The sequence below is a fragment of the Phaenicophaeus curvirostris genome, chromosome 4 (assembly GCF_032191515.1).
Source record: "Phaenicophaeus curvirostris isolate KB17595 chromosome 4, BPBGC_Pcur_1.0, whole genome shotgun sequence".
NCBI lineage: Eukaryota > Metazoa > Chordata > Aves > Cuculiformes > Cuculidae > Phaenicophaeus > Phaenicophaeus curvirostris.
In genome coordinates this window covers 49,976,729-50,001,950 of record NC_091395.1, presented here as the reverse complement: position 1 = coordinate 50,001,950, position 25,222 = coordinate 49,976,729, and the positions used below count along the sequence as shown (strand labels likewise).

General features: G+C 42.6%; 1 protein-coding gene across 2 annotated transcripts in view; it reads right to left on the bottom strand.

The window, feature by feature from the left end:
* The window catches only part of SCFD2 (sec1 family domain containing 2), a 200,490-nt gene extending 175,813 nt beyond the window's left edge, over window positions 1–24,677 (bottom strand). For both annotated transcript variants that reach the window (XM_069856050.1, XM_069856051.1), the window contains exons 1-2: window positions 23,926–24,677; window positions 15,405–15,573 (exon numbers count right to left, since the gene is read on the bottom strand). In XM_069856050.1, coding sequence (XP_069712151.1) covers window positions 15,405–15,573; window positions 23,926–24,664 — 908 coding nt within the window. In that variant the 5' untranslated portion in view covers window positions 24,665–24,677. The remainder of the gene's footprint in view (window positions 1–15,404; window positions 15,574–23,925) is intronic.
* Window positions 24,678–25,222: the final 545 nt, after the last annotated feature.

The following is a 25,222-nucleotide window of genomic DNA, read 5'->3' as shown; positions in this document are numbered from 1 at the left end:
CTACAGATGGCCATTCTTATAAAATAGAATATGTACACAAATCTGACTACTGTGGTCAATCACCATATGAAACAGGTTCATTACTTGCTAAACCCACTGTCTTAAGTTATATCAAATATTTCCTCAATCCAAGCATCACGTTAAATTGTAAGGACAAGTGTCCTAACCCACAGTTCTGTTTCATGTTGATCTAAATATAGAAATATTTTTACAGATACATGATGTGATACATGTAGCATCATAGAATGATTTGGGTTGGAAAAGATTTTAAAGATCATCTAGTTCCAACCCCCATACAAGAAGGTTTTTTTGCTTCAGAAAGACAAAAGGTTTAACATAAACACTTCAGCATCTGTGACACAGAACAAGTTTACTTGCTAATAACCACATACATGAGACAGTGCTGCTGCGGATGGAATTGTTATTGAAAAATAATGCAAATCCACTCATTGCCGCTTCCAGTATCAAAGAGTAATAGTATAAACCAATGGCACCAGTGTGCATTAAACCAAAATAAAAAAATAATTCAAGACAGCAGAAAATTCATCTGTGGACTGTATTTTAGCATAACAAAAGTCAGCACGAACTGGCACACACTTAAACACACAGAGTATCTGAGAAGAAAATTAATTTTTAAATCCTTTAATTCTATTCTATTTATGTAGACCAGTAATACAGAATTTCTATAACAGCTTAATATCAGAACAGTTGCTTAGTGAAACTTTTCTTAGAAAACATTCAGGGTTTTTTTGCAATACAATTTTATATATATATGTGTGTATGTGTGTGTGTATTTGAAATGGTACGGTCATATTCAATAGATATTTCAGCAGACAGCATTTCTACAATGTTTCATCTGATTATAAACAGCCAATACAGCATTTTCCTGTGTTAAAAACAAAACTATGCATTTTAAAGAATAGTTTAGGGAGTTATGGGTTCTCATCACCTTTGTGTTCTGTTTATTTTAGCCATTCCCAAGATCATTAATATCCACTTCAACTTGTAAACTTCAAGGTCAAACAAAGGTGAAACAAAAGGAAGCAATATAATATGGAGTATTCAAATGGATTATATGCTGGGAAACATTAAGGCAATTTCCTTAAACTACACTTCTCTTCTTTCTTAGTAATAGAAGAGGTAAGAAGATCAACTCCATACAGCTATTGACCCAGTTTTCTTAATTTGGAGGATTTAAAGAATGACTAGTAATTCCTTTTATAGAGTAATTTCAAAATTTACCAACTGTGGCTTTCTAGAAAATGCTATATAATCACAATAAAATCAGTAGAAAAATATTCATCAAACATTCCATAGATGGAATAAAAATATGCTCAAAACCCTGCAAAATTGTATAAATATCTTACCACTGCCACAAGCAACATAAACCTCCTAAACTAAATGCACACTGATTGTTGTTGTTAACCTACAGCAGTGATACATGACGTGCATAAACTTGTGACCAGCAGCCCTAGGCACACATGAAACCCTTATAAATACAACAGGTCTCAAGGTCAAGAGAGCTCTGCTTGTGGGCCAGACATTATGCAAATCCCTACAACTCCTGGTTAACTTAACTCTCATGCAGCTGTCCTCCTGCAGATGACCCATGGCAACACGAACAAAGCTATACGTACAGATAAACCACATCATCTCCATTTGTGACATCAGAGGGAACATATAAATTGTCATCCCCTACATGTGCCGTGGCATCCACGTGCAGTACATCAAAATCTATAAAATAAACTGAGCAAGCAGAAGATGCCGATATTGCACGGAAAACTACTTATATTAGGGCCATTTATCTTCTCCAAAACACCCTTTGAAAAGGAAAACTAGTGCTTAATTCCATAACTACTTCTTGTCTGCAAATTACAAGACTATTAGAACCAAAGCTCCTCTTCTCTTTGGAAAATTTTAATTTCAATATAACCCTGTAATGCACATAACATATTGGGAACCATGTAAGCAAACAGACTTGGCTGGTGGCTGATACTGCTACAAGATTATTTCTTCAGCAGCTATCAAATGTTCCATTGAGAAGAGAGTTCCTCTAAACAGTAAGGATGCTCCTGCTGAATTGCTGGAAGAAGCAAGAGCACAAGCGTGAAATGGCTGGCAAAGGACCAAGCTCTCCCTAAATACATTTCTGAGGCCAGCTCTATTCACACTGTACAGAACAGACCGCCAGTGATGTTTCACACCACTATATGACTACTGTGCAAAATGCAATATGTTTTTTGTCATAATGCTAATGCTGGAAGATGTTACCCTGAGGCAAGTCTTGAGGAAACAAAGGCACTTTCTGGAAGGTAATGGATATCAGAAAAGGAATCCATGCAGAGCTGTTGCTGCTCACTAGGCTGAAGCAAGAGTGAAAGGGAAGCATTCGACCCTGAAACAGAGGCCTGCCTGGCAACTGCACCAACAAGAAAGAGATCATCATCTTTGCCTGAAGTCCTTTTATGACAGTTACTTATCAACTTAAAGAACCTCAGAAGTCTATAATCTTGCAAGATTATTATCCTGAAACCAAATGGCTCTGGTTGTCTTAAAATATATGAATTTCATCATGTCTCTTTCAAAACTTGGGTTTTATCTCAAAAACTGTACTGAAAGTCAAGGTACCAATAAAACAGGGATTCTATTAATCTTTTCTAATGATTCTTCTTTTTGATCTACTACACGCGTACTCACCAAACACAAGCTTTGGCTATTTTAACCCTTTCTGCTGATATACTAAGCAGAGGGATCTGGCAGATTACTGAGAGAGAAAACAGAGCAAGCAAGATGCATTTCAGGAAGGCAGGACTGGCTTTGACAAAGGCTGACTGATGTTTAGGTCTTACTAATCCTTGAAGTATTAAATCCCACTAAGCTCCATCTTATACACAGACATAATTTTGAACATGTTCTGTGCAAAGAGAAAAGCAGATTATCAACTGGTCAAAGAGTACTAGCTCTAAGATGTGGTCAGCATGCCTCAAAGCATTTTAACTCTATCCTTCCTCTAATCCCTCTCTGTTCCTATTTTTAATTATGCCGTTTAATAATCAATAATACATAGTTATCATTTTTATCCATTAAACTGCTAGTAGGGTTCCCTCCCTTCTACAATAGTTTCACACCACCCATCTCTGCAGAAGAGACTTTATTATAGGCCACAGGACATTTAGCTACCGCAAAACTTTCCCTTTATTCAAATAATAGCAATAAAAGAGCTCTTAAACAATTATGGTGGCACAGGGTGCTCAGTGGATAGCTATGCATTGCACTAGGACTTGCAAAAACAAGTGTCAGTTCATATACACAGTAGTGTTCTCACTTCTTGCCAGGTAGTCAGGTATAAGCTCCTTTGCATCGACCCAGTATGGAACCAGGTATAGCAGTGCTCCTTGCTCTTCTCCTCCTGCCCCCTTCCAGTGATATCTGCTTTGGAAGTCTTTGAAGATTTCCCAAATGAACTCCTGCAGAAAGGTAAGATGCATAGACTATAATAGCATCTGAAGTCATTGTCAAGTTTAGTAAAAAAGAAATAAAAATAAATGGGTTATTCCACCTGTCTACCATCATTCAAGAGCAGAAGCAGTACCTGACGTTCACATCACTTGCAGGCAGGCTGATCCAAATAAACAGCCAAGTATACCACAGAAATCGGATGACTACCAGAAACAGAATAACTGACCACCCAGATGAACACTGCAGCCAGCGTGCTGCCTTCAAGACAAACAAAATCACTGAAAATCACTGAAAAGTGAAATTCTTTCTGTTGGAAGTAGAATTGCTTATTGCAATCTGACCCATCCTGTTTTCCAATTAGCAGACGTGGACATACAATACTTCACAAGGTAAAGGGAAGGCTTGATGTTGAAAGGCTTCCCAGATAATGCCACACCCCTCCTGGTCACTGTAGTAAAGCAGACATTAAGTATTCCAGCTTTACCAAAAAATTCAGTCTTGCTCCTCTAACAGCAGCCAAATTCTGCAGGGACAAAGAAAAAAAAAATGCACACAAATAATTTCTTAGAACTTCCTAATATTCATAATGATTGTTTAGTCCCATCTGAGTTTCAACTGGCTGCCTTTTTGTCCAATGAAATGTTTCTGTAAAATGTTTCATTCCTACAAGCTGCAGAACAGCTTACACAGAATGCCAGACAAAGTTATTGTATGAATCAAGTTAATTGAAAGCTTCTGAGTAGGATTTTGTATGCTACAAGGTATACCAAAACTCCTGCCAAGCAGCTCTTTAAACTGTGTATATTAAAGAGTTACTTGTCAGGTAGTTTAATTTGATTTTTGGACAAAGCAAATGAATTATGCTAAAAATAAAGTCTGATCCTTACAACATACGTATTATTTGGGAATATTACATGTAACATAATAGGTTACTTTTAAAGCATTCCGTTCTGTGTTTTTAAGGTATTGCATAAGGTTATTTTAATAAAAATGACTCCAGTGAAAGAACAGTTAGTAATGAGGTGCTGACAATTGAATCTACATTCAGGGATTGCATTGGAGTGCCAAGTCCACTTTTACAGATGCACTGGTTTGTTATCCAATAGATGTCCTCAAGGCATGTAAACCCAATATATTTTGGGTCAGTTTTGGCAGCAGAGATAGATGAGACAAGTGAAAACATTTACCAAGAACACATCTGAAGTGTGTTTTTCTTGTTAGAAAAATGTAAGAAAATAAACCCAGATACCACGGAATGCCAGGAATTCCCTCTCCTTGGTGTTTTTGATTTACAAGGCCACTTTTTGGTAGTCTCCTTTGACCTCCCTCCTTCATTTTCTGGCCTAAAGCCTTGAGTAACCAAACCAACTTCTTGACTAGGCTATTTTGAGGGCTTAAGGAACAGGAACATGTCTTCATCACAGAAGGACAGACAATTCTTTCCGTAACTGACTCAGTTACCACAAAAATAATTGCTTATTAATTCTTATGGCATGGGGAACTTAATAGTCAAAGATACTCTCTTTATGAGTTGAGAACAAGTATTCAAGTAGAGACCTGGAAACACAAAATAAATAGTAAAAGAAAAAAAGTAATCTGAAGCAGACCTTGCATCTTAAAGACATGTTGTTTGAACACACAGAGCCAAATTCTCTGCTAGCATGTTGGTGAAAGCAAAATTAGATCAACACGTCTCCCTTACTCCACCCTCTTACTTCAAAGTAAGATTTTTGTCATAGTTTAAATGCAAACCTAGAGCTCTAGCTCCTTCAGATCTCATGCAAACCTAATATGGCCAATTCTAGTCTTCAAAACCAAACTGACAGCTATTCAGAAAGAATAAAGCCCAGCCTTAAGCTTTCATTTTTGTAACCATTTCCATACTCTGGCTGATTTGTCATGGAGAACGAGATAAGGGCTTCTGTCTACACTGCATATATTTACCTCGTGCTCTGGATATCTTCTCACAATCTCTTCCTGACACACTTCTGCCTACCACAGAATGAGTAAGGACAGCAGAATTTTGCCCTAATCCAAAATCTCTGGATTTTCAGTGGCTTTTTGTAGTCATGCAGTATTAATCCTGTGTCGTCCTTCTAAAAAAACGCTTGTATAAGAAGTGTGTTGCATGCTGCCTAATTTCTCTCCCTCCTCCACATTCCCTCGTTACTGTCAAAACCAAATGTATCACTGATGGTATCTTCTGACCTGTGCAAGAGTCTTTGAAGCCATGACACATTCCCCTGTCATTAATAAGACCTACAGCTTTTTCTGTCAAAGTTAATTTCCTTTTTCTAAGGAGTAACTGGAGCTCAGGCATCCACATGCAGCATACACTTTCAGTGCATGTTCTGTGGCTCTTTCCAGTAATTGAAAATGGCTCAATATGGATTTATTTTTCTGGTTGCTTATTTAAATAAGTAGCATAGTTGTGGAGAGATTTAGGTAAGGTCATAAAACTCCTCTCCCACAGTGAATGGGAATCTTTCCCAGGTGAAGATCATTTTAGAAAATACATTCACAATCTGTGAAAATTAAGTGGTACTTGGTGGAACACAGTCATCCAGAGCCGGCAGGACAGATTCTGGGCTGCACTTCATCAGGGCATAAAAACTGGCTTGGTTTGGTCAATTTTCACAATTACTTTTGAAACTGTGAGCAGCTATAAAGCAGCAAAACCCATTCCAGCATGTCTTGGCTACACTTCAGGAAAACAAGATGCACAAAGAGAGGTGAGGACTGGAGGTAGGCATTATGAAATAGAACCCAAAGATCTGCCATCTAAATAACAGAAGCCATGCTAAATATTATTCAGCCATGCTAAATAACAATTTATACAAAAATCAGCCTTCTCCATAAATCTGAAAATCAATAGTAATGTAAATATAATATTTATCTGTATAAAAACAAAGTAGTATTTCTCAGTGCAGATTTCTGTCTGCTTTCCAAAGTAAAAGCTCTGCCAGGTAAATACCTCACTTCACATAAATTTATCCCTTGTAAGCTTTGGTTCCTGTTCCATATTAAGTTTGGAATCACGGAAGAATCCCAATAATATAGTCGAAACTTGCAAACAACCCTCTTGCCAACTGATAATAATTTCCTTCCCAAACATTGATTCGTCATCCAAATGGGAAGAACAAATGACAGCTGCTCATCAGTCAATTATAGCACATTTTTCTCTACTGTAAGATACAAGCTTACTTTATTGTATGAAAATGATAAACAAAAACATCCCTCCAGGTCACTCAGCCATTCTCTGTTCTGGCACTATGGCTGAACAGCAAACGAATAATTCTGCAGAACGTAATAAGGCCAACATATATCACTGCATTTTAAAACCTCATTGTTGAGGTTATTCGGGAGGCAAACTTGAAGGCAGTTGGCCAAGCAGAGTGAGAGCTAGTCTTCAAAAAATTTCATGTCAGCCAAAGCAACAATTACTGGGATATTGTACTGTCCTACAAGAAAGATTTGAGCTCAATTTGGAGATTTGCAAAGTCTGCTTAAACAGACACAGTCTTTTTGCTGCTATTGTACTCCGAATACAACTGCAGGAAAATGCGCTATGGCCATACCACGAGAAAAGCAGTTTGCAAACCTACATAGAAGAAAAAAGAAACTCACAAAATTAACAAACAAATGCATTAACATAACAAGAAAGGGATGTCAGTTTTAAAAGAAATGCTGCAGACAGCCAAAAAACCACCATCCGTAAGCAACATAAAGGTCTTCTCTTTCTGTCTTAATGAAAAAAGTCAGAAGATACATTAGCTCATGGATTATACTCACTACATTTCCTTACAGACATTAAATCACCTTGCTGTGCTAACGAAGTAACCAAGTGCTTTGCGATGTCTTGGTGGTTGGGAAACATTCGGGTAGCACTCGAGTTTATTATCTATAAATAAGTCAGAAACTTAGGACTTAATGACAGTACTCAAACAGAGATTATGTTGAGAATAACATAGGGAGTCCTCCTCCAGAAGAACTAAACTTATGTCTTAAAAAAAAGGTAAGCACAAGGGGTTCAGATTTTGCCATTTTTAATGGTCAGAATCTACAGGCAACAGCATTTCAAACCTTTTGATCTTTGCACTCTGAGGATAGCTATGAGGGGTCAGAGGGCTCAGATAAAAGCCCCTGAATTCTGTCTGAAAACTGTCATTAGTAAGCTTGGGTAGCCCAGACAAACAGTACAGTTAGAGGTCCTCATGGAATGAAGTCTTGAGGAATCCAGCTTCCCACAACACTCAGGAGTGTGTCTTGGGGGGCTAAAAGGCACAAATAAGGAAGAAGCACCCAGCTCCTGCTGAGAGCTTGTCAGCACAATTCATTCTTTATCTCAAGGAAAATAAGCTTCAACCTTCCTCTTATCTAGAAGACAACTTCTAAGGCTTCTGAGGCCCCTCATAGCAGGTGATTGAAAAAAACATGGCACCTATTAGGCTGGAATCTGGTTAGATGAAGGACCCTCATGAGATTCCTCTGCTGGTTACTTCAACAAATCCACTACTGCAGCAATCCATTGCAGAACAGTACTGAGGTCTTCTAGCAATGTTATACTTTATACAGCACAGGCGAGCCGGACTTCTTGACCTCTTCCCAAAGTTTTCCACTTTCTTCGCATCCATCCCACCCCTTCCTTTTTTACATTTCAAGGAGGTCCCATGTTGAAAGGACCTGGGCAAATATACACATTTATTGTAAGATATAATAAATTTTATCAGCTTCTTCATCTTATCCTGTGGCAACAGCCAGTTATGTTCATTGGATTCAGGCCGGTTTGAAACTGAGCAGAAAGGGTCTCCTGGAAAGCTTGTCCTGACTGACAAAGCCCAGAAGCTGATGCAGCTGGGGCTATTATTTCCAACAAGAAGATCCCTTGAGAAATTTCCGACAATAAGGAAACTCTGAATGAACCTCAACTCAGGACTGTTCTGCAAGACCTTGTAGGTAAATTAAGTGGTGAGTAAGGAGACTGCCAGTCCAGGAATGTAGTGGCAGTGAGGGATACTGTGTTTTACCTGCTGTAGGTGAATCTGCTTTAGCAGGGGGTGTGGACTAGATGATCTCCGAGGTCCCTTCCAAACCCTCCCATTCTGTGATTCCATTTGGGGCATTCCTACTGCCAGTTTCACTGCTTAGAGAAGCAGCTCCTTGCTGGAATGATGAACAGGCAAAAGATATCAACAGAAAAACCTTATAAAGCCCAACTGACTGCCAGAAAATGGACCTTAGTGGCACAGCATGAGTCCTAAAAAACAGTGCTGGGCTGTAGTATCTCATGTAATTGGTGAGGGAAAGTTAAGGGTTTTTTTTAATGCAGTGTGTTGTCTGCTTTTCATAAATCTTGCAGTCAAGTCCTCCTTTTCTCTGTAAAATTGCTGCTCACCTTGTTCAGAAAGGAAGACAGGGAAAGGCTGTACATGGGTGGTGGTTTGGCAGGTTTTTTTTCAGTTAGTTGATTGTTGGGGTTTTTTTTTTGGTTTGTTTTGAGGGGATTAAAGATTAGGTTTAAAAAAATCCTCAAGAGCAGAGCTCAGCAAAGCACTGAAGCAGAGAGGAGAGGCCGGGTCCCAGGAGAGCAGGAGCCCACAGCTTCCAGCAGGGGGAAGTGTCCAGCAACAGAAAAGCCGAGGAGCCCCCCAGAAGCAGGGATAGGCAGGGAATCCTACACAGGCAGGGAGACCCGGCAGCATCCCCCGCTGCATCCCCCGCTGCATCCCCCGCTGCTGCTGAGCCACCACCAGCAGCCCAGGGCAGACCCAAAAAGTGGTTTACAGCACACAGCTATCCCTCTCCTTGTTTGAAACAGCCTTGCTGTCCATTGTTTTAGTTTACCCTTCCTCCTCCACATGCTTCTCAGTAGACATGAAGCAATACAGCCATGTCATCTGGATTTTCTTACTGTAGTATTAACGTTTCCTCTTTAATATTAGCATTCCAGAAAGGAAAATTACTCTAATTCATGCCATAAATTTCCAGCTCATTCAAGAATAACACTGTCCAAAATTACCTTCTTATTACAAGCTTTTATAAACTTAGGCATGCAAAAAAAGTTGTGGGTTATTTTTAATTAATATCTACAGCAGCATAAGAGAAATACTTAAAAAATAAAATTGAGAATCCCACAAAGATCCAGGAACTACCCCGCCTAAGTTTAGTTTGTAATTTATTCAGTGTTAAGAAAAATATCACTGATGTTCTTCAGATGCTTGTTTCCCAGTTAAAGATATAGGAAAAAAAAAAAAGAAAAAGAAATCAAGTGACTAGAATCAAACATTAAAAAAAAACAGCTTAAAAGGAGACTTCAATCTCCTTTCCAGTTTTAGTTCTTGCTGCTCTTTTATTTGCCATACAATCACAAAAAAATCTTTCATTTTCAATTCACATCACACATGATTGTTCAAAGAATACTGCAGTGGTGTGTTTTACAGAGATCACTGGAACTACCATCCCATCAGCTCACATGAAAGGGGACCAGGGAGACACAACTCAAAACAGCCTTCTCCGCCCAGTGCAACAAAGCACTGTTTGTAGGAGTGGAAAGGGCACAGTACTGAAGAAAAGGACAAATAAAGATCCTACCTTTGCTTGTCCCGAAACCTCAACTTTCCACATAATCATTTGCACCATTATTTGTACCCTCCCAAAGACCAGAACCCCTAGGATTTTCTGCCATATGGTCTGCAAACTTGTACTCTGAGAAATTCTCTGGTTTACTGGTTCAAAAAATGAGTTCCTTAAACAAGGACTAGGAGTGGAAACAGGAGTAGAAAGAAATGAAGTGACCTGTCCAATACCACACTGCAAGTCAACCCAAGACTGGAATATAAGTCCCCTCACCTCATGGCCCTCCTCTATGCTCAAGATTGTCCAACTCCCACCACTACCAGGACAGTATTGCAACATCAAATCATATCCAGAAGCAAAGGTGCAACTGAAGTGGGGCTTTCTTCTCCATCCAAACTGTAACAGTTTTAATACTTGTAAACAAAAATACTAAACAGTCCAAAATAGGAATAACAACCTCAGAACTAAGAAGCATTGGGAGAAGTATGTATTTTCGACTGCCATCAACACAAGGTATTGAAATTTTACTATTATATCTCCAGGAATGTTCTAATTTTTAACCACTTCTCTTCCTCTGCACTCCAGCACAGCTCTCCTTCCACCTCTCATACAAGGACCTATGGAAAGATTTTGCAAGTGCCACATTTCAAGCATCTGTCCTGCATATCAATGTTTTCTGCATCACTCCAATCAACAAGCTCATCTCATTGCAAATTTTTTATTCTCTCTCCAATGCAAACTCAAATGATTTAGTGGCTCCATCTGCTTTGTTGAAAGTGCCTGAGCACCTCAGCTTTATTGCTTATTGAATTGCTTTAGGCATAGCAGCCCAAACATGAATTGTGTTCCATTACAGTTTTGCATCTTTAGGGAAAAATGCTTGCTATAAACCCCCAATTTTTTTGTACATTGCATTAAATACCTACATATTTTAAATTAATATCTGGTCTTTTTTTCTGTGATTTTAACACCACACTGAATTCCAAGAAGCTTGAAAACTCCAAATATTGGAGAAGGGAAGCAAGAGTGGAATAACAGGCAAGAAATTTCTATTCAGCAAGTTCCTGAAATATGCATCAACAAATTAAGTATTCAGTTTGTTCAGCAAAATACGATAGCACATCAAAAGTGTTCCTGGGTAATAAAAGAGCATACTAAAAAAGAACAAATATACATATTTCCTCAGCTACCCACAATTCAATATCACATAACTCTTTACTTCTAGTTCTCTCACACCACAGACCTCTGGCTAGGAAGCAGGCATCTGAACCCTGACTTGTGGCCTTAGGGAGCTATGGGGCTTCCACACACCTCAGCTCCTGGCTTGCAAGAGGTGGAAAACAGCACAAGACAAACCTTCATCAAGATAAACCCATTACTGACAGCAGGATGCTTTCACATGATAAAATACCAGTCTTAAAAACAGCAGAGGTGCTTTGAGAAACAATGTGGGCAAACTGTTATCAGACAGGATGGATGGCTCACAAACACAGAGATTGATGTTCATCTAAGCAAACAACTCCCAGAAGCCACTGTAAGTATGTTTAAAATCAGAAGGTTGAAATTGTTAGAAATTCCTCCAAAAACACTGTACGGGTTATCAAAATACAAAGACCAGCAACTGAACTGCAATCAATATATTTTTTTTTAAATTACCTCTGCCGTTAAGAATTCACTACAATTTCCTCTGTTATGCAGCATTCCTTTGAAAGGACAGGGTGGCTATCATTTTTCTTAATCAGAAACCAATAGTTTTGATCAAGAGTGGATGGTTTTATGTCGGTAAACAGATTATTTGGGGGTTTTTTTATACCTCTGTAGATAGAAATGCATAAAATATTTTGACGCAATTCTCCAAAAGCATAACTCTCAACTAACATTCACACTGGAGCAGCAACCTCTTAATATTACAGTAGGGAAAACTACTACTCTGCAAGATTTTTGAGGGTACTAAGACTAATAAAATTAAATACCAAAAAAAAAGGTAAAGAAAATATCTATTCTAAAGAAATTCCCTTACTCATAAAGGGAGCACCTTCAAAGTACAGTAACTTAAGCACCATGTGGCATTTACATTTTCATCTAAATCTTTAAAGAAGCCCATTATTCCCTTAGATTTGAGAAAAAGACACTGCTTTATTTCACCACACCAGCCATAAATTATTCATTAATTCTGTTTGCTAACTCTGTAACTGAGCCCAGATGTTTCTGCTGGAGTGGCATTCCGTAAGAAAAGTTAAATATAGCAGGCTGTGTGGAAAGAGCAGACCTCTTTCTCTTTCTTCCTCTCCCTCTCTCTCTCTCAATTTCTCTCTCTCCCCTCCCCACCACAGCGTGCTCAAATATTACTTGAGAGAAAATAATGAAAACATATGAAAAATATTCTGAATATGCAAGTCTGAAATGCCATGGTTTGTTCACAAAATTTCATGTAAAAGAGCCCCTACAAGCTCCCATTGGGTGCAACTGGAGTTACTGCTCCTGTCTTGGGGAAAGATGCAAGGACTTTCACTTGCCAGAGCAAACAGCAAATTTACAAGCAGAGGAACATTCCTTGCCATGCATCATTTACAAATATAAATGAAGACTTAAGTTTTCAATTATGAGAAACACTTCTGAGCCAGCTACCAATGGCAATAATTGTGTTGATGAAGAACTGAGAGCAACCTATGGAATTTCAGAACTCGCATGGAAACTTACTGGCGGGAATTTTAAATCCGTAAATCAGTGCTTCAGAATAACTTTAACAAGCTTTGCTAGTGTAAAATGGTTAAGGTTGACATTTATGAACCAACACAAAGAATGCAATCTTATTGAACAGAATGGAAAGTACCACCTTCAGCCACCTGTTAGAACACTATTATGGTTTCTAATACTCCTCAGCATCTGTCTTAAGCTGGTTTCTAAATGCCTATTTTAAATTAGAAAGTACTCACAATCATTACATAGTTGGAGAAAAAGTGGAAAATGCAGGGTTGAACATCACAAAACCACATTCTTTGGAATCTGAGAATATTCTCAGGCACAAAATATTTCTTCAGTTGTCAATAATTTTAAGAGGTCATCTAGTTCTGCTCCTCTCCAAGGCAAGAGGAGCGGCTGAGAGAGCTGGGGTTGTTTAGCCTGGAGAAGAGGAGGCTGAGGGGAGACCTCATTGCTCTCTACAACTACCTGAAAGGACGTTGTAGAGAGGAGGGTGCTGGCCTCTTCTCCCAAGTGACAGGGGACAGGACAAGAGGGAATGGCCTCAAGCTCCGCCAGGGGAGGTTTAGGCTAGACGTTAGGAAAAAATTCTTTACAGAAAGGGTCATTGGGCACTGGAACAGGCTGCCCAGGGAGGTGGTTGAGTCACCTTCCCTGGAGGTGTTTAAGGGACGGGTGGATGAGGTGCTGAGGGATATGGTTTAGTGTTTGATGGGAACGGTTGGACTCGATGATCCGGTGGGTCTCTTCCAACCTGGTTATTCTGTGATTCTGTGATTCTGTGAAGATCAATCCTATTTAAATCAATAGTTGCCAAAGTTGTTCTTAAAAATTTCTGGTATAACAAATTCTGTAAGATGACTTTATAGAGGAAGGATATTTTGGAGACGCTGTTACTAGAACGGTGAAATGACATCACTGCCTTGGTACCAGGTATGAGCTGCTGTCATCTAGCTTGGCTGCACTTGCACCTTGTAGCCAAACTCCATTGTTCTTTAACTGCCTGTGTCAATAGCAGACTTTGCAAAACACCTTAAGTCTAACTGTACTGTTACCAGAGGGCAGCTTCTCACTAGCCAACAAACAGGCAAACAAGCCCTGTTAGATATACTATTAGCCACCTTACAACACAATAAAACTATGCCGGCTGTTTGTAAAAACATGAATATAGAGAAGACTGAAGTAATAATTTTAGCATGAGAAGGCATACCAGCGCTAGCTTTAGTCCCCTCAATATCAATAACATTAGGTATAATGGAGTTGCAGCATAGGTCAACAGTCTCAAGGCAAGAAACACCTATTTTTTTCTTAGTCCACGCTGCCAGAAATTTTCCTTATTTCTGGTAGCTACTCAAAGTTAGCACAAAACAACAGCTACCACAGCATGTCTACCACAGGCAATGACCTTTTCATTTTGCTGTGTAGACAGATCTTAAAGACATCTCACTTCTACTTCAGAGATCAGCTGGAACACAGCCAATGAGAAGAAAACCAGAACAATTTTTAAGTTAGTCACCCCAGCAGCAACTTGCAATCAGTCCACCTATACAAGGAAGTGTTTCTCCAGCTCCTAAGAAGAGTTACGCAACACAAAACCTTGAAACTGGACCCAGTTGCAGCATGTGTGGGAGATGGAAGATGACAAAGGATCTGAAGGCTCTCAGAAAACAAAGGCCATATGTAGGAACAGTGGAAAGCCGTCTCTGAAGTCTTTGTAGGGGAGAGAAGAGGGAGTACAACACAGGTGTGAAGCCCCGAAAGGAGTCAAAACGGAAGAACAGAAGCTACAATAGATAGGCCATTTTGGAAAACCCTATAATATGTACAGCAAAGTATAAATAACTTCTAATCTCTTCTGCATTGCATGAATTTCTAGAGCACTGCTGAGCAATTTTTTTTTTTTTTGTGAGGTGAAACCAGCACCTGGTGTATTTCCCGTTTTATGCATGGTAACAGAAGCTGCAGAACCACTTCAGTTCAGACAACTAAATTTAGCAAGTGAAACATCAAATCTGGTGCACCTTATAAGCAAAGTTTTGGCTGCAAATTATACATACAATTGAACAAAGTTACTCCTTTTACTTGGTCCTTGTTTAAGTAAAAACCAGGTCCTCATGGAGATGTCTATATGACTAAAATCATGTCTAATTATCTTTCTTCACATGTATTGTGTTTGAAAACAGGGATAAAACCTCAAGTTAACAGGTACTCTGACAAGAATTCAGCATGCAACTCACTTTATAAAGAGGCTTATGGGGAAAGGAAGCCGCACTTAAGACCTACCTTTTTGTATGGCCGGTTACTTAGGCAGAAGAATTCTGCCACAAGGAAGAATTCTTGGTGTTTGTCTCAATCTATGCTGATACCTGTTCCAGTAACCTACAGGAATTTAAACAACGCAAATCTAAAAAGGTCCTGAGAATCTCCCACTTTTGGGATTCTCATCTGGCCCGCTCACTTAATGCATACATACAAATGATTATATTCCAGCAGAATTAGGACTAGGTGTAGGGTTTTTTTGTTTTGGTTTGGGTTTTTTGCTGTAAGCTTGATTATTATTTTTCTTTTAAAAGGAAAGACTTGTTCTCTGTTCATTTTTTTCCACAAAGTGAAAACAAACATATTCAACATCTTAAAAAAAAAAGAAAGAAGAAAAGAATGTTTACTTTGGTTGTGCTAAGCAGCCAGGTGCTATAATACCACAAGTTTCATCTGTAGCCTGCAGTGCTGTAAGTTCCACCATGTTAACCATCACATCGGTCTTGTGGCCAGGAAGCTTGGGAAGCACAGAAAGTATCTTCTCTGCAAGGTTGTCACCATGGTGACCAACTGCTCCTGAAGGGGAAAAAAAAAAGACCTCCAAACTGTCATGTACATAACCAGGAAAAACAAAACAAAGCAACAAAACAAAACACACAAGGAATTGAGAGCAAAATAATAACAGCATATTTTGGAGAGAAGGACGCTACTAGTCATAACACTAAGATCACAGTTAGCTTTTCAAAGATATTTTGCTACAAAAATAAAAATAATTTCTAGAATGAATGACATTAAAAGCATCGAAAACATCTCAGAAAAAATAATTTAAAAACCATAAATCAGACTTAGTTTTACAGCTTTTAGATATTCACTGATTTTGCACTTAAATATGCAAAATATTTGTTTGAATAAGAAAGTTGTTAAAGAAGGTTTGCAGTGGTTATTAAATAAAGCAAACATAAATAAGGCAAACATTCATATATGCACACTATACTTTCCTGCTTAAACAGGACGGTGCTAAAAAAGGGCTGTATGCAAGTTGCATACCTATTATATCTACCCAGATAGATTGGCACACTATTAAAATAAACAACTACCAACAACATACTACCATCAAGGTCAGTGCTCCTATACGAACAGAGGGCAGCACACGTGAAACCAACATGAAATGACTAAACCAACCCTAAACCAAGCTACGTAGTATAAAATGTCAGTTTGACCATGTTCCAAGAGAAACTCCAAATTCCATTTGGCACATTTTCTTCAACTCCCCTGATTTCAAACATACATGCTCTTCTTTCCTTTCACTAACTCAATACAGGAGCTAAAATCAGCTTACAAAATATTAAGACTATGAGCTAAGCCAACGCGGAAAAACATGACAGATGGTACAGATGAAAAAGTTGGAGATGGGGACCATAAACACAAGGTTGTCTCCAGCAAATCTAAAGCAGCCAGGTATCTATGCTATAAACCCACTTTGTGGTTTATGAGCTATTCTGAATTGTAGAAAAAGTTGAAAAGAGAAGCAAGGATGAAAAGTGGGGAGAAAAGTTAAGTCAAACTCTGTGCTGGCAATGCCAGGAAGGCACACGTGTCCAGCACTGCAATGTAGACACCTGGCTGCTCAGCTGGACTGAGATTAACAATTTGTTTCACCAGAGGCTGTAGTAGTGACAGAATGACAGCAACCTTCCTTTATATCATCCCAAGACAGATTTAGACCACTGAAGTACAGATCACAGAATCACAGAAGAGTCTGAGTTGGAGGGGACCATTAAAGATCATCCAGTCCAGCCCCACTGCAAGAAGCAGGAACATCTTCAACTCCACCAGGTTCCTCAGAGACCTGTCCAACCTGACCTTGAACATTTCCAGGGATGCAGCTTCTACCACCTCTTTGGGAAACCTGTTCCAGTGTTACACCACCTTTCAGCGTAAAAAATTTCTTCCTTATATCTAGTCTAAATCTCTCCTCCTTTCATTTAAACCATAACCCCTGACACTATTGCAACAGGCCTTGCTAAAAAGTTTGTCCCCATCTTTTTAATATCCTGCTTCAAGTATTGAATAAGGTCAATATTGAATAAGGCACAATAAGGTCTCCCCGTAGCCTTCTCTCCTCCAAGCTGAACAACCCCAAATCTCTTGGCCTTTCTTCACAGGAAAGGTGTTCCATCCTTGTCATCTCCTTTGTGGCCCTCCTCTGGACTCACTCCAACAGGTCCATGTCTTTTCTGTGCTGAGGGCTCCAGAGCTGGCTGCAGTACTCCAGGTGGGGTCTCACCAGAATGGAGTAGAGAGGCAGAATCACCTCCCTCATCCTGCTGGCCATGCTCCTTTTGATGCAGCCTGGGCTGCAAGTGTACTGTATTGGCTCATGTCCACCCTTTCATCCACCAGCACCCCCTTTTAAGTCCTTCTTGGCCGGGCTGCTCTCAATCCCTTCATCTCCCTGTATTAATACTGTGGGTTGCCCTGACACAGGTGCAGAACCTTGCATTTCGCCTTGCTGAACATGGGCCCAGTTCTCAAGCTTGTCCAGGTCCCTCTGGATGTCATCCAGATCCTCAGAAATGTCAACCACACCACTCAACTTGCTGTTGTCTGCAAACTTGCTGAGGGTGCACTTACTCCCACTATGTCACTGATGAAGATATTAAACAGTCTTGTCCCCAGTATGGACTCCTGAGGGACATTATTTGTCACTGATCTCCATTGGGAAACTGAGTTGGTGACCACTACCCTCTGGATGTGACCATCCAACTGACTCTCCTCATCCACTGACCAGTACACCCATCAAATCCATATCTGTCCAATTTAGAGAGAAAATTGTTGTGGGGGACCATGTCAAAGGCCTTACAGATGTCCAACAGAAAACATCCATAGCTCTTTCTTTGTCCATTGATATAGTCACTCCTTCATAAAAGGCTACTAGGTTGGTCAGGCAGGACTAGCCCTTGATGAAACCATACTGGCTGTCTCGAATCACCTCCCTGCCCTCTGTGTGCTTTAGCATAGCTTCTAGGAGGATCTGTTCTGTGATCTTCTGAGGCGCAGAGGGGAGGCTGACAGGTCTGCAGAACCCAAGGTTCTCCTTTCTGCCCTTTTTAAACATGGGTGTGATGCTTCTCTTTTTCCAGTCACCACAGACTTCTCCTGACTGCCACGACTTTTCAAGTATCATGGACAGTGGCTTGTCAACTACATCAGCCAAATTCACTCAGGACGCTGGGATGCATCTTGTCAGGTTCCACAGACTTCTGCATGTCTCCATTACTCAGGTAGAATGAAATTAGCTGGTTTGTCTTTGCAAATCGCTAAGCCATCTGCTCTCCAAAATCCCTACGTTCTTCTTACTAGGCCAGTCACTTGTCAGCCACACAGCAGTTATCATCACTTGCAAAGCTGCAGACATGGAAAAGAGATAGTAATCTTCTGAACCTCCACCCTCAAGTACTGGAAGCAATGTCTATCTCTCCACACTTGCTGCACGTGAGCAACACTTAGCTAGACAAGACATTTAGCTAAACTGGAAACACTTTGAATGTAAATAAACCTACATTAATTATTAACATCCTTCCTTTCCCCTTGGCATAGGGGGAAACTCAGTGTGTTTAAGTTGCTTCCACAATTAGCAAGTGACATCTCAGTTTGCTTCCCACAACTACTACTCCTTAGAGGCTCCCACTAGTTCACAAGTGATTGTGGCTTTTGCTGTGCCTCATTGAATCAAACAGAACACAACTCCTGGAGCTTTCAAAAATCCCTATCACCCCTGACCAACTACACAAACCAGCCAAAGCTGGAAAGAATTAAAACTCATGAGACTATACAGGAAACCACAGCAACTTGCTTTTCAATCACACTGACTTCAGAAGGGTGCAGGGGATTGGTTTCCATCCTCTTTCCTGATCACTGTTGAGGAGAGTCAACAGGCCATTCAGTAGCTTCTCATGACCAATGATGTTCAAGGCAGCTGGTAGCTTTAATGCTGCCAGCATGCACAGAAATAGTTTGTTAAAGAGACGAGGACAAGTTTATCTGACCAATGCAAAATAGGAGTCTTCGTGCCAGGCTAACATCCAGCCTTGAGGTTACAGGAAACCTTATGTATAATGTCGTTCTAATTTTACTTTATCGTCTCTTTAAGAGTTACAAACTGAAATACATGACATTTGTTACCTGTTGTAGCTGGCACAACTGTCAAAATCAACAAAGCGATTCTTTAACAGCAGCCCTTCTGTCTCTTGATCACTGTATTGCATTTCAAAATCACTTGCACATACCAGTAGGTGAGACATCTCTATTCCCTGTGCTTGGAATGTGAAAGAATTCTCCTAATTCATGAATACATAACCATGTCTCTTATCTGCAGCCCATATGTTGAACAAGATTCAGGTATCAATAAGACACAAATCAAACCCAAAGTCTTTCATCTTTAGAAAAGGGAGATATATTATAAAAGGTTGTTTGAAAACAGCTTCAAATGAGAAAGTCTTTCTCAAAGACTTCCAGCTGCACCTAGCTGTTATTTGGGAAAAAAAAACATTTATTATTACACTACTGACAACAAATACATGTCACAGTTTGAGAAAAAAAAAAAAAATCCAGTGGCCCAGTTGCTAATATCAGGCTGGAAACTTGTAGATAGGAAGCTTTAGCTTTTACAAAGCGTAAAGCTGAAATTCAACAGGCTCATTGTCCTGAAGGGCAAGCAGTGGAGTCAGAGGTAGAGGGCCAGGAAAGAAAGTATACAAGAGAAAAGAAAAATAAGGTTTCAGGTGTAACTTAGTTCTGCTATTTCCCACTTCTTGACAACTGATTTCACAACTTAAATACTGCTTTTTGTGTACTTTTTACTGTGCAATTTCTAGCAAACAAATGAAACAAATCTCAATGTGTGGCACTAAATTCTGGTCCACGTAGTGCTTTGCCTTCTTCCTTCCATTTGTACTACGCTTAATGGCAACACTATGGTATGAAGTCCAAAGCATAGAAAGGCTCCAGTGAAACTGTCAATGAATTCTGGAGACATTTGTTGGTAACAAATGAATGGCTGCATGAATAGATCTTGATTTCAGTTACAGACACTGAAGAGAATATATTCCTAAAAAATTAATACTTTAATTTCTCATCCTTACTCCAAGAGCTTTGACACGTACCCTCCAAAGCTGGCCCACCACCAGCCCTGCTGTCTCTGTCCAAAAATCTTCTCCTGCTGAAGTAAAAGATCATAGAATCATAGAATAGTTTGGGTTGGAAAGGACCTTAAAGATCATCTAGTTCCAACTCCCTTGCATGGGCAGGGACATCCCACTAGATCAGGTTACCCAAGGCCTCATCCAACCTGGCTTTGAACACCTCCAGGGATGATGAAGATCATCCCCTGATGGAGATCCCAGACGTCACTTCCCAGAGTTAAGCTGGTACCAATTACCTCTCTTCATGCCTCCATAACAGTCTTCTTCACAGAATCACAGAATAACCAGGTTGGAAGAGACCCACCGGATCATCGAGTCCAACCGTTCCCATCAAACACTAAACCATATCCCTCAGCACCTCATCCACCCATGTCTTAAACACCTCCAGGGAAGGTGACTCAACCACCTCCCTGGGCAGCCTGTTCCAGTGCCCAATGACCCTTTCTGTAAAGAATTTTTTCCTAACGTCTAGCCTAAACCTCCCCTGGCGGAGCTTGAGGCCATTCCCTCTTGTCCTGTCCCCTGTCACTTGGGAGAAGAGGCCAGCACCCTCCTCTCTACAACGTCCTTTCAGGTAGTTGTAGAGAGCAATGAGGTCTCCCCTCAGCCTCCTCTTCTCCAGGCTAAACAACCCCAGCTCTCTCAGCCGCTCCTCATAAGGCCTGTTCTCCAGCCCTTTCACCAGCTTTGTTGCTCTTCTCTGGACTCTCTCCAGAGCCTCAACATCCTTCTTGTGGTGAGGGGCCCAGAACTGAACACAGGATTCGAGGAGCGGTCTCACCAGTGCCGAGTACAGAGGGAGAATAACCTCCCTGGACCTGCTGGTCACGCCGTTTCTGATACAAGCCAAGATGCCATTGGCCTTCTTGGCCACCTGGGCACACTGCTGGCTCATATTCAGTCGGCTGTCAACCAACACCCCCAGGTCCCTCTCCTCCAGGCAGCTTTCTAGACAGACTTCTCCTAGTCTGTAGCACTGCACAGGGTTGTTGTGCCCCAAGTGCAGGACCCGGCATTTGGCCTTGTTAAACCTCATGCCATTGGACTCTGCCCAGCGGTCCAGCCTGTTCAGATCCCTTTGCAGAGCCTCCCGACCCTCCAGCAGATCGACACTTCCACCCAGCTTAGTGTCGTCTGCAAACTTGCTAAGGGTGCACTCGATGCCTTCATCCAGATCATTGATGAAGACATTGAACAGGGCTGGACCCAGCACTGAGCCCTGGGGAACCCCACTTGTCACTGGCCTCCAGCTGGATTTCACACCATTTCCCACCACTCTCTGGGCCCGGCCATCCAACCAGTTTTCCACCCAGGAGAGTGTGCGCCTGTCCAGCCCAGAGGCTGACAGTTTCTCAAGCAGAACGCTGTGAGAAACTGTGTCAAAGGCTTTGCTGAAGTCCAGGAAGACCACACCCACAGCCTTTCCCTCATCCAGCAGCCGAGTCACTTTGTCATAGAAGGCGATCAGGTTAGTCTGGCAAGACCTGCCTTTTGTGAACCCATGTTGACTGGGCCTGATCACCCAGTTCTCTTGCATGTGCTTCATGATAGCACTCAAGATCACCTGCTCCATGACTTTCCCTGGCACTGAGGTCAGACTGACAGGCCTGTAGTTTCCTGGGTCCTCCCTGCGGCCCTTTTTGTACATGGGCACAACATCAGCCAGCCTCCAGTCCAGTGGGACTTCCCCAGTCTTCCAGAACTGTTGGAAGATGATGGAAAGGGGTTTGGCCAGCACATCCACCAGCTCCTTCAGTACCCTAGGGTGAATCCCGTCCGGCCCCATAGACTTGTGACTGTCCAGTCGGGCTAGCAAGGCTCTGACCACCTCCTCTTGGATCATGGGAGCCTCATTTTGCTCCTCTAGCTGCTGGGTTGGTACACAGACGGAACGACCCTCCTTACGACTAAAGACTGAGGCAAAGAAGGCATTAAGTACCTCAGCCTTTTCCTCATCCCCTGTTACTGTTGTCCCTTCTGTGTCCAATAGGGACTGTATGGTCTCCCTAGTCTGCCTTTTATTATTTATATATTTGTAGAAAGATTTTTTGTTATCTTTCACTGACTTGGCCAATCCAATTTCTAGCTGAGCCTTTGCCCTTCTGATTTTTTCCCTACACAATCTCACTTCCCTCCTGTAGTCCACCCAAGAGGCCTGTCCCTTCTTCCAGAGCCCATAAACATTTCTCTTCTTCTTGATATCCCTCAAGATCTCTCTATTCAACCAAGCTGGCTTTCTCCCCTGCCGGCTTTTTTTCCGGACCACGGGGATGGCTTTCTCCTGAGCTGCTAGGACCACCCTTTTGAAGAGCTCCCAGCCCTCCTGGGCTCCCTTGCCCTTGAGTACTGTCTCCCATGAGACTTCACCAACCAGCCTGCTGAAGAGGTCAAAGTCTGCCCTCTGGAAATTTAATGCTACCGTCTTGCTAACCACCCTCTTCACTTCACCTAGAACAGAAAATTTTTCTCGCCAGGCAGCTCCCTGTCACCCACAATTTCCAGTTCCTTTCCTTGTTTTTAACTCTTCCCACCACTGGAGTGCACGAATCCTTGCCCAGTTTCACTGGCTCCCACTCAAAGAGAGCACTCCTCTCACAGTCTCATTTCAAGGCTCTTTATCCAAGTCCACTCTCCTGCAGCCTTCCAAGAAACCCTCCCAAACCACAGCACAGCACTAACAGCCCAGATCCAGAGCTGCTCTTCAGCACCTTGTTGACAGCTAGGAACCCGTGGCAAAATTACAACATGAGTTATTGACTATATGCAATGCAAACGGAACCAGGCCCACACACTGTATATGTGAACAGGTCTGTCAAGTAAGCGAACGTTGGCACTTCTATGTCAATTATTCTCAGAGTTTACCGTTTCCTCTGACAGATGATTATTCCAGGAGTGAAAGGCCAGTACAAACCTATCCCAGGTCACTGGCCCAGCACCTTGGTGGTCACTCTTTCCCTTTTGATACCATATCTTACCAGCTTAGAAGACTTGACTTTATTTACCAAGCTTGCAGATTGATTACAATACTAGACTCCCTCCTTCTGACAGTCTCCCAATGGAGTCTCACACCGCTCTCCATCCTTCTCAACTTTTCCATCAATTCTGCCTTACTGACTGTATTATATTTGCCATACGGTTCATTCTTACACTCATTTACTTCCCAGAAAATGTTGTATAAACAATTCTGTATTGTTTTCACTCAAACATAGTGTTTTCCAAGTTATACCTACCAGTCATATGCAGTTGCTTCAAGCAAAAATTAAATATAATACATAGCACGTAATAATATATATATATACACACACACACACTGAGACACTTTCAGGCACACAGGCATTGGTAAGTGAATATATAGCTGAGTATCTGGTTAGACAGACATAATGCTGAGGGTTATGTCTTTATAACAGGAAATGCTTTACAGTAATCCACAATGCTCAGTGCAAATCCTGCAGACCATTTCCTTCATACTTTCAGATGCTACACAGGCACAGCTAAGGTCTCTAGTATACAGGAAAGCGGAGGTGTCAGAAACAACCCTCTGTGTTTCCAGCAGTCTTCTGCTCGCTCCTGGTTTCCATGACCCCTTAAGGAGCATAGATGTGTGAGCAACCACCGTTGCCGTGGTGTTACCCACGCTCCCAGGCCGCGAGCACTCCTGCAACTATCTGACAATCTGCTCATGGGGTGAACGCGGGCCCACAGGGAAGGCAGGTAGGTTTCTTACCGGCGAGGTCCAGTGTCCTGTCCACGAAGACAACAGAGGCCTTGTTGCTGGCCATTCTCCTCCTGTTCCTGGCCGGGGTGTAGCTCGCCAGCTCAGCAGCAATGACCCTGCTGAGGGTCCCCACGGCGAAGCTCTCCTCGCGCAGGCCCAGGGCGGCGAAGAGCGCGTCGAGGTCGCCCACCAGGGCCCGCACCACCTCCCGCAGCTCGGAGGGCAGAGCGCCCAGCCCGGCCTCCGCGGGGCCGGTCCCGCCGGAGCCGGGCAGAGGCGGGAGAAGCACCTGCAGGGCGGGCAGCAGGCAGAGCTCGGCCGAAACGGGCGCCAGGAGCGGCGGGCCCCGCGGCACCACCTCGGCGCGCCCGCCCTCGCCCATCCACCGCCGCAGCGTCCCCTCCAGCTCGGCCTGCCCGCCGCCCTCCGCCTCCCCGCCGGTCACCAGCACGCAGTGCCGCACGGCGCCCTGGCCCAGCACGGCGCGCACGGCGGCGGCGGTGCCGCCCCGCAGCGCCCCGCTCACCACGAAGACGGCGCGGGCCGCCCCCGCCGCCCCCGCCGCGGCGGGCAGCGCCCTGACGGCCAGCGCCCCCGCCGCCAGCAGCTCGCCCGCCCCGCCGCAGCCCCAGTGCAGCGCCTCGGCGGCCGCCGAGTCCAAGAAGACGACGGCGCGGAGCGCCCTGGCGAGCACGGGCTCCCAGGCCTGGCGGCAGACGCGCCGCAGCTCCGGCTCCGGCCCCGCCATGGCAGCGGCGGCGCTGACAGCCACAACACGCCGCACGTGCCCCGCAGGCGCCGCGCGATGACGTAGAAGGCGCGGGTTGGCTGGCCGGCGGCGGGGGGCGGGGCCAGGCGGCCGCGCGGAACAGCCGGGATGCGCTTTCTGCCGGTAGCGCACCGTTCCGGGAAACGCTACGGGGTTTCCTCCCCTGCGGCCCGGAGCCCTGGCCGGTGGCGGGAGGGACGTCAGCGCCACAGCTCGGGTTTGCCTGAGGTTTTCCTGAAAAGGCTGGGAGCTTCTTAGGGCTTGCACCTGCTAAGCGTTACAGCGATTCAGTGACGCTGTTTACATTGCTGCATCTTTGCTGCTGCGCTGGTATCTTTGTTATAAGCAGAGAACTTCTTTAAGTTATAATACTAGAAAGGTGAAACCTCCATCACTGTTTCCTGTTCTTTGGTTCTGGATTTCTCGTGTTGGTATTAACAACCCTGTGGCTGATGAGGTAGCAACAAGAAATATTCTCTGTTAATAAATGCAACTTCTATGATATACAGTTGGTGACATATAACAAATTAATTCCAT